Source organism: Humulus lupulus, chromosome 4 (genome assembly GCF_963169125.1).
Source record: "Humulus lupulus chromosome 4, drHumLupu1.1, whole genome shotgun sequence".
Classification (NCBI taxonomy): domain Eukaryota; kingdom Viridiplantae; phylum Streptophyta; class Magnoliopsida; order Rosales; family Cannabaceae; genus Humulus; species Humulus lupulus.
The window spans coordinates 223,015,002-223,024,999 of record NC_084796.1 but is presented as its reverse complement, the minus strand read 5'-3'; the positions used below and the strand labels follow the sequence as shown (position 1 = coordinate 223,024,999).

Sequence of the window (9,998 nt, the reverse complement as noted above, 5' to 3'; positions counted from 1 at the left end):
AGATTTTCATGCAAGATCCGTGGGGAGGTGATAGGCCAATTGATGACAACCTGCTCGCGCAACTGCTCGTGGACGAAGAACAGTCGTCGCTACTCATCCCAGAAATCCCTTTTTCTCGAATTCCACCCAACAGACCTCCTTCCAGTCCATCTCAAATGGGTAGAGTAAAATCCACTGCCCAGAAAAAGAAACCATCAAAACCTTCTGAAAATCAGCCTGCTCCTCGGGCTGAGATTCGTTCGACCAGTGGTAGAGCTGAAACCACTAATCCTGAAATCCAAACACAAGCCCGTCTCCGCAATTCCATTCAACCAGACGTCTAATGGTACCTTGCTCCCCCTAGCACAATCACTGCTAGGATGGTAAATAATCTCCTTAGAGAGTACGGACTTTCTGGGGTTCCCTTATTCCTTCCTACCATCGACCAATGAGCAAACCTGCCTGGTGGCGCCTTCAGCGCCTGGTCAGGGTATCACATTGAGGCAGGAGCAATCCTGCCTCTTCATCCTTACTTCCAGGGAGTGGCCAATTACTTCGGGGTCACTCCTTTCCAAATAACCCCGAACGGGTATAGAATGTTTTCCGCACTCTATATCCTTTACAGCCATAAAAAATGGCCTGTCCATTCGCCTCACAAGATCAACAACCTGTTCGATCTCAAATCTAATCCCAACCATGACAGCACGGGGTTCTTTCATCTCTGCCACCAGGAAACGAACCGTACCTTCCTGAGTAAGACTACCTGCAAGTCTAATGTAGGAAAGTACCACCAAGAGTACTTTTTGACTACTGACCTGGTCGCTAACAACCTAGCCTTCACCCAAGGATGCAACCTCTTCGTTTTTCTGGTCATTTATTTTCCTTGTATTTAAACTGCATTCCCTTTAGAAGATTAGCACATTTCAGGTCCATGGCTGCGACCGGCTCCTACTCCAGAAATGGAGGTCCGAGCAGCACTATTGGCCAGCATGACTGACGTAGAGAAAAGTGTCAAACAGCTGGTCACTGAAGCCAACCTAAGGCTGGTCGGGCTTCTGGCACCTCACCAGGACGTGAGGGAGTCAACGGCGGGGAGTGCCACTGGTGGAGAAATTCTCGAGCAGCACCCAGACGTGTCGCAACCTCCAAGAAGGAGACCAACTAGAGTGACAATCAGGGAACCCTCTAGCACCTGGCAAGCAGCTGCTCCCCCTGCCCCTTTGGGAAATGGAAAAAAGAAAGCTTCCAAACCCTTTGTACCCATCGACGAGTTTTCAGATGAGAACGGTACTGTCTTCTCATTCTTAGACAGTTTGCACATTCCCTGTCATTTATTAGACGGGGACGGAAACTTTAAGTATACTCCCAATTTAAATTCAGATTTCTTCCAGGCAGTGAGTGAGTGTAGCAGTAGTTCAATAAGTAATATAGCGAGCAATAGTTATAGCACGAGTACTTCACTTATAATTTCCTTGTCTTTACTTTCAGTTCCATCTATGCTTATTGTCTAACTGATCGCGATGTTTCCTTACTTGCAGATATGTCATCTGAAGATATGTTCGATCATTACACCGCCGTTGCTACTCCCTCGAGCAGGAAGAAAGACAGCAAGAGGGTCCGCGGAGAAAGCAGCAAAGCTGCTTCAAAGAAGGCCCAGACTGAGGGTCCTTCAGCAGCTGCTCCTTCGAAGGAAACCACGCCACCTCCTACAAAGGAAACAATGCCACCTCCTTCTCCACTTGACCAGCCATCTCCAACGGCACCGGTCAACCAGAACTCTACTCCTCCAGCGCCTACCGACCATCCATGCCACACTCAACCCGAAGACACCCTGACCATCACTGTGGTCAGTTCGGCCAGGGAGAGAATATACAAACTCTCCAAGCACAAACGCAGACAAGAGGCCATCGTCGGCACCAACTCCATGGAGGCCGACCAAATAATAAACCGAGGGTTGAACGAGATAGCCAGTGTAAGTTGTTTTCTATTGCTGAGTCATTTTACTTTGTCCATTTCTGCCGTCATCTTACCTTTTTTATCTGATCGCAGGGATTGCTGACTATCACTGCTGGTTGGCGCCGCACGAGGACCTTGGTTACCCAGACCAAGGACTTAGACACCAGGCACACTGAGGCGATGAAGGTGCTCAAGGGGAAGAATGCTGAACTGCTCAAGAAAAATGCAGAACTGACCAACCAGAACAATGAACTGCGCGAGCAGAAAGCCCAGCTGACCGAAGAGTTGTTGGAGTGTCGGACTGCCCTAACCAAATCTAACGAAGACAAAGAGAAGTTCAGGGAGTGCGGTAAGCTCAACTACCAAGAGGCCAAATAGCTTAAGGTCGAGCTGATAGCGAGCAGGAAAGAGACTGAGGATCTGGAGGGGCGCATCAAGAAGCTCGAGGAGACCAATGCCCAAAACTTGGAGAAGTATAGGGAAGCCAGCCACCTTTGTTTCTATGAGTTCTGGAAGCATAATCCTGAGGCCGAATTCAGCTATCTGTCTGAGTGCTTGAGACAAACTCAAATAACCCGGTGCACTATTCGCCTGGAGGAAGAAGAAAGAGCTAAAATTCCTGCTTCCCTAGAAATTTCCTTAGCAATGGGGATTGACGGCGTGGAGAATGAAGCTGAAACTGCTGTCAACCAGGTGACTCCTCAAGACCCTCCTGCCTCTTAGCTTATTTCTCTTTTAATTTTAACTTTTAAATATACGACCTACGGGTCAAGATATAAAGACAATTGTTATCTTTAATTGCTGCATGGGCAGCTTTTTTCCTTTTAACAAACAATTACATCCGAGCAGCAACTGCTCGCGGTGTAAAAGAATTCTTTTTTTATATTATAATATATTTATACTTTATTATAGCATATGTTCGCATGACCGAACTTAGCATAGTACTTTAGATTGGTTTAACAAAATAATTTTTTTTTGAAAAATACTCTAAGTACCCTAGCATGCTTTCACTTATTTTTCTTATGTGTTTACATACCTTTCGGTATGCTTTGCTTACTAGATACCTTATATGCCCCCCAAGTGATTGAGGAGCTTTAGGTCCTTGGTCACTTGCCTTGACTAGGACTTGTGCGAACATTTTTGCTCGTAGGATAAATCTAAAATGATAATATAGCAAAACAACACACGTAATGAGCAAATACTTGTAATAAATACAATAGCTGGCAAGATTGACTGGCTGCACACAGTCCCTTTTATTACTCGTAATAAATGGACAAAACGTGTCTGTATGAGTGATCACAAAAATGATCTTACACTTATAAGCGATCAGTCACATAAAATGACCAACTCTTTTTCATAACTTGTAAAAAGTAAAATTAATACAAGCCAATTCTTTAAGAAGAATTGTTTATTGATAGTACTTGCGCAGGTGTTCTCCATTCCAATAGCGAGGAATGAGATCTCCATTTAAGCGAGCAAGTTTGTAAGTGCCTGGATGGAGAACTTCTTCAATTTGGTACGGTCCTTCCCAGTTAGGTCCAAGTACTCCAGCGGCCGGATCGCGGGTGCTGAGGAAAACCCTTCTAAGTACTAGATCTCCCACATCGGATTCCTTTCACGTACTTTAGAATTGAAATACCGGGCAACCTTTTGCTGGTAAGCTGCTACTCGGAGCTGGGCTTGCTCACGTTTTTCATCGACCAAATCTAGAGATTCCATCAATAACTGGCTATTAGAGCCTTGATCATACGGCATTCTCTGATGTAATGGCGGATCTAACTCGACAGGCAACATAGCCTCATATCCATAAGCCAAGGAGAATGGAGTATGGCCTGTTGCTATTTGATGGCAAGTTTTGTACGACCAAAGGACTTTAGGAAATTCTCTGGCCATGCCCCCTTCGCTTCCTCAAGCCTTTTCTTCAGAGTATCCTTTAGCGTTATATTGATTGCCTCAACCTGTCTGTTTGCCTGAGGGTGAGCAACTGAAGAAAAGCTCTTGATAATTCCATGCTGTTCGTAGAAATCTGTGAACAGATCACTATCAAATTGTGTGTCGTTGTCTGAGACAATTTTTCTTGGCAATCCACAACGACACACAATGTTTTTAACCACGAAATCCAGCACTTTCTTGGTCGTTATGGTTGCAAGTGGCTTAGCTTCGGCCCATTTTGTGAAGTAATCAACGGCCACCACGGCGTACTTGACGCCGCCTTTTCCTGTGGGCAAAGATCCGATTTAGTCTATACCCCAGACTGCGAATGGCCACGGACTTTGCATCTATTTTAGCTCATTAGGGGCTGCTCGTAGAATTTTGGAGAATCTCTGGCACTTGTCACATCTTCGCACAAATTCCATCGAGTCTTCATTCATTGTTGGCCAGAAATATCCTTGCCTTAGGATCTTTTTCAATAAACTCTGCCCCCCAGCATGATCCCCACAAAAACCCTCGTAGATTTCTCTCATCAATTCTTTGGCCTTCTCTTTTTAAATACAACTGAGGAGTGGCACTGAGTACCCCCTTTGGTGCAAGATTCCATCGACCAGGATATACCTAGCAGCCTGCCGCTGAAGAGTCCTGGCTTTGTTCCTGTCCGTCTGCAACACACCCTGTGTCAGGTACTCTACGTAAGGTGTCATCCATGTATCCGCCGCTTTAATCACCAAAGAGGTTTCTTCTGATCGAATGCTTGGTGCAGAAAGTCGTTCAACTGGCACTATGTTTAGGGTGTCAGAATCCTTGGCACTCGCCAACTTGGCCAAAGCATCAGCGTTTGAATTTTGGTCATGAGGTACTTGCTGGAGGGTATATTTCTCAAATTGGGCCAAAAAATCTCTTGCCTTCTTCAAATAGGCAACCATCTTTAGACCTCGGGCCTGGTATTCTCCAATGATTTGATTGACTACTAACTGAGAGTCACTATAGATATCAAGTGACTTTATGTGCATGTCTCTGGCTAGCCGTAATCTTACGAGCAACGCTTCATATTCGGCTTCGTTGTTTGAAGCGGTGAAGTCGAATCTAATTGCGCAGTGAAATCGATGCCCTTCAGGCGTTATCAAAATCACTCCGGCTCCAACGTGATGCTCATTAGAAGAGCCGTCTGTAAACAACTTCCATGAGGGAGTTTGGTTTTGAGGTTCAGGCTCTCCAGGCTTTTCTGGCTGCTCGCTATCTGGAAGTCCAGTGAGTTCTGTGACAAAGTCGGCCAGAGCTTGTCCTTTTATTGCTGCTCATGGCAAATAAGAGATATCAAACTGCCCCAGCTCGACCGCCCATTTTAACAATCTTCCTGCGGCTTCTGGCTTTTGCAGAACTTGCCGTAGAGGTTGGTCGGTCAAAACTGTAATTGGGTGAGCTTGGAAGTATGGCCGCAATTTTCTGGAAGCTAAGATCAGGCAATAGGCTAATTTTTCAATAGGTGGATACCGCAGCTCCACTTCTATTAGCCTCTTGCTTACATAATAAACAGCCTTTTGCACGCCTTCCTCTTCTCTTACTAGGGCAGCACTAGCAGCGTATTCTGTGATCGCCAAATAGATGAACAACGTTTCTTTATTAACCGGCTTTGATAGAATCAGTGGCTACGACATGTGACTCTTTAAGGCTTGAAAAGCCTGTTCACATTCCCCTGTCCATTCAAATTTCTTGTTGCCTCTGAGTAGATTAAAAAATGGGACGCATTTGTTTGTCGATTTGGAAATAAATCTACTGAGAGCAGCAATTCTTCCAGTCAAGCTTTGAACATCTTTGATTTTTGTTGGCGATTTCATATCGACCAGGGCTCTAATCTTCTCGGGATTGGCCTCAATTCCTCGTGAGTTTACTATAAATCCTAGGAATTTCCCTGATCCAACTCCGAAGGAGCATTTGAGGGGATTCAGCTTCATCTGATATTTGTTCAAGACATTGAAGCACTCTTGCAAGTCCCCTATATGTCCTTCTTCCTTCTTTGACTTAAGTGGCATGTCGTCGACGTATACCTCCATGTTTGTTCCGATCAACTCCTTGAACATGTGATTGACTAGTCGCTGGTAAGTCGCACCAGCGTTTTTCAAACCGAAGGGCATTACTTTGTAACAGTAGAGCGATGTATCGGTCCGAAAGCTAGTGTGATCCTCATCAGGTGGATGCATACTAATCTGATTGTACCCAGAGTATGCATCCATGAATGAGAGAATCTCGTGTTCTGCAGTGGCATCGACCAGCTGATCGATTCTAGGGAGTGGGAAGCAATGTTTAGGGTAGGCTTTATTAAGGTCTGTGAAATCCACGCATGTTCGCCACTTTCCATTCGAATTGGGAACAACCATAGGATTAGAGACCCACGATGGATAAAATGCTACCCTGATGAACCCATTCTCCTTTAGCTTCTCGACTTCTTCCTTTAGAGCCTTTGATCTATCTTTGTCGAGCAGCCTCCTCTTCTGTTGTACTGGTGGAAAACTCTTGTCTACGTTCAGGACATGGATAATAACCGCAGGGTCTATTCCAACCATGTATTTATGTGACCATGCAAAGACTTCCTGGTTTTTCCTTAAAAATTCCACCAGTTCTTATTTCATTGTTGTCTCTAAGATTTTACCGACTTTCACATCCCTGGTCGGATCTGCGTCATCGAGTTGGATCTCTTCAAGGTCCTTGATGGGTCCTATCTCTTCATCAAAATCCCCAAAGCGAAGATCCAAATCCCTGTCCTCACTTTGGGCAACACCTTATTCGGTGACACAATCACCTGATTGCATTTGCATAACACTGGCCGTATGCAACTCTTTCCCGGCAGTTTCTCTCGATACACCTTTCTTCGCTTTAGATATTGAGGCATTGTAGCACTCCCTCGCTTCCCGCTGGTTTCCCAACATGCATCCTATCCCTGTGTCGGTTGGGAATTTCATGGCAAGATGCCATATGGAGGTAACAACCCGCAGGTCGACCAAAATTGGCCTTCCAAGTACAGCATTATACGCCGAAGGACAATCAACTACTATGAAAGTAGTGAGTAATGTCCTGTTTGCAGGTGCAATTCGTACTGTAACTGGGAGCTTAATTGATCCTGTCGGGACGAGCCCTTCGCCAGAAAAACCATATATTGTTTGGTTGCATGGCTCCAGGTCCTTGACGGACAACTTCATCCTTTCCAGTGAAGACTTGTACAAGATGTTGACTGAGCTTCCTGTGTCAACCAACACCCTTTTAACCATCATGTTGGCTATTTGGACGTCAACGACCAGCGGATCGGAATGTGGGAATCGGACGTGTTGAGCATCGTCTTCAGAGAAGTTTATCAACTCCTCCTCCGTTCGAGCTTTCTATGGTGCTCGATCCTCCACACTCATCATCTCGATGTCATGGTTGTGACGAAAAGTCTGAGTGTATCATTCCCTTGCTTTCCCACTATCCCCTGCAATATGTGGGCCTCCACAGATGGTGAGTAACATTCCTGCCACAGGAGCTGGCTGTAAAGGTGGCGTGCAGGCGTCTGCTCGTTGCCACCTGGAGCCTCTCGCTGAGAACCTCCTTCAGGTCGTACGTGTCTCCTTAGGTGTCCCTGCCTGATCAGGAACTCGATCTCGCCCTTCAATTGGTTACACTCATTGGTGTCATGTCCATAGTCGTTGTGAAAACGACAAAATTTTGTCGTATCTCACTTGGAGATATCCTTCCTTATAGGCACTGGTTGCTTATAAGGGACATTAGAGCTGGTCGCCTGGTAGACCTCTGCTCTACTTTTGACAAGGGCCGTACAGTTGGTGAATCTCGGCTCATATCTATTGCCTTTGGGCATTTATTTTCGGATGTTGACGGCTCATTACCCGCCCTTTTTCCACCATTTCTGCCATTTCCATTCCCGTTTCCTTTACCGTTGCCATTGGGTTTATCCGATCCGTTGGCGGCCTTGGCGGGATCTTCCTTAAATCTCTTTTCTTTCGTGGGCGACTTCCCTTCGTTGGAAATCGCATCTTCGAGCTTGATGTATCGATCAACTCGATCCAGGAATTCCTGGGTACTCCTTACCCCATTCTTTGTCAGGCTGCTCCAGAGGGGGGAATGGCGTCTAACCCCGACAGTTAGGGCCATCATCTTTCCCTCGTCGCCCACTGTTTTGGCTCCAGCCGCTGCTCGCATAAAGCACTGGACATACTCCTTTAGGGGCTCTCCCTCTTTTTGGCGTATTTCCACTAGCTGGTTGGCCTCAGTGGGGTGTACGCGACCCGCGTAGAATTGTCCGTAAAATTCCTTTTCGAATATCTCCCACGATACTATACCAGCAGGAGGGAACTTGAAGAACCACTCCTGGGCAGTGTCGGATAGAGTTGCGAGGAAGATCCTGCAGCGGGCATCGTCCGACACCTTCTGAATATCCATTTGTATCTCAAATTTGTTGACATGTGATACTGGGTCCCCATACCCATCAAAGTTTGGTAGTGTAACGCCTTGGTTACCCCAGAACAGTTACGGTGAACGGTGAATCGGAAATTTAACTCGCTACCCGAGTCCTTTGGTTAAAAACGTGCATCTAAGTGTTATTAACAGGCTAAGGTGGAAAACAATTAAAAATCAAAGGATATATTTTATTAAGTACATGAAACTGTTCATGGGCCCGTCAAAACATTTACAAGTTATTTACAACTCAAAATGGTCACTACTATTTAAAATTTACAAACCCGCCGACCTAAGCGGCAAAATAGGGCAAACTCCCTAGTTCCTCTGATAACTCCTTGGCCGTGGTGGTCAAGCGGCCGCATATGTACACATCACCACCTAAGCTCTCCACTCAAGGCTGGGTGAGCTTTTCTTTCCCTTTACCTGCACCACATAGCACCCATGAGCCAAGGCCTAGCAAGAAAACACAATAATGCATATAGATATTAACAATTGATTATCATTATAATCACACAGAGCTTATAACTCTTAAACAGATGAGTGAATATCACTTGAGGTTCTGATAAACCATAATGGGTGATCGACAAGCAAGTCACTAATTTAAACAGATGAGTGACTGTTGGGTAAGTCACTAGCTTAAACATATGAGTGACTGCTGGGTAAGTCACTAGCTTAAACAGATGAGAGACTGATGGGTAAGTCTCTAACTTAATAGATGAGAGATTGATGGGTAAGTCTCTAACTTAACAGATGAGTGACTGATGGGTAAGTCACACAAGCGCTTTTAGTTTTCATCGAACTTGAGGTCGGTTTGGCATTAATGCTCTTCTGAGTCATTTAATGCAGATGTCGATTAAATCTAATCTTTATAGGCTTGTGTTGAACACACTAAGGCCGCCCTGACTTATAAGTCAGCACTATGACTAGTGCCCAGTACCACTGCTGAACTTGACTAAAAAGTCACAGCTTCACAGTTGATACTGACACATTTGCCAAATCTGACTAATTAGTCAGTACCATGCCCAAGTGAGCAAGATTTTCTAAGTATTCAATCATCAATTCATGTCCACATTTACACAATCAACATGCCTCAAGAATAACCATGCATGTCACATACGGGGTGCAGTTTTCGTACCTCTGATTCGAGCGAAAATGAATAAAAGAACGACCCTTGAGAACTTAGCCCTTTAGCAGTCACCTTTGATTGGGTTGTTTCTCATTAAATCCTTCTGTCAAGAAGCTTCTAATCTTTCCTAGGTTTGTTATGCCTTGATCCTCGCTTGATTCCGACTCCTAGAACTCGAGATTTCTTCAAGAATGCTTCGAACGGTAAAAATGAACTAACGGGAAAGAAGGAGAGGTTTTCTAACGTACGTTCTATTTGACAAGCTACTTCAAGCTTAAGTAACCTCAAATAAAACCTAGTGCCCGAGGTCCCGAAAACACCCCCGGGGACATTATAGTCAAAACTTCCATAATTTCCTTATGATCTCAATAACTCCCAATTTATCATCAAATAACATTCTCATAACTCAATATCCCAATAAAAGACCCCCGTTATGACAAAACCGCTAATCTATATTATAAGACCGTCTCATGCCGAATAGCTCGAATATATATCCATCATAATGGAATCTCTTTCATAAATCACAATATGCACCCAAATACACAAATATGCC

General features: G+C 44.9%; 1 protein-coding gene across 1 annotated transcript; it reads left to right on the top strand.

Annotated features, from left to right (window-relative positions):
- The first annotated feature begins 1,519 nt into the window (after positions 1-1,519).
- Positions 1,520-2,313, top strand: LOC133832934 (uncharacterized). The gene is made up of 2 exons (XM_062263207.1): positions 1,520-1,951; positions 2,029-2,313. Exons 1-2 carry the CDS (start codon positions 1,520-1,522, stop codon positions 2,311-2,313), a joined length of 717 nt encoding a protein of 238 aa, XP_062119191.1.
- Positions 2,314-9,998: the final 7,685 nt, after the last annotated feature.

Excerpts from the sequence above, each read along its gene's own strand:
- LOC133832934 (XM_062263207.1), top strand. The coding sequence starts at position 1,520 with ATGTCATCTGAAGATATGTTCGATCATTACACCGCCGTTGCTACTCCC. Across the intron at positions 1,952-2,028 it reads GGTTGAACGAGATAGCCAGT|GGATTGCTGACTATCACTGC; the intron begins GTAAGTTGTTTT and ends ATCTGATCGCAG.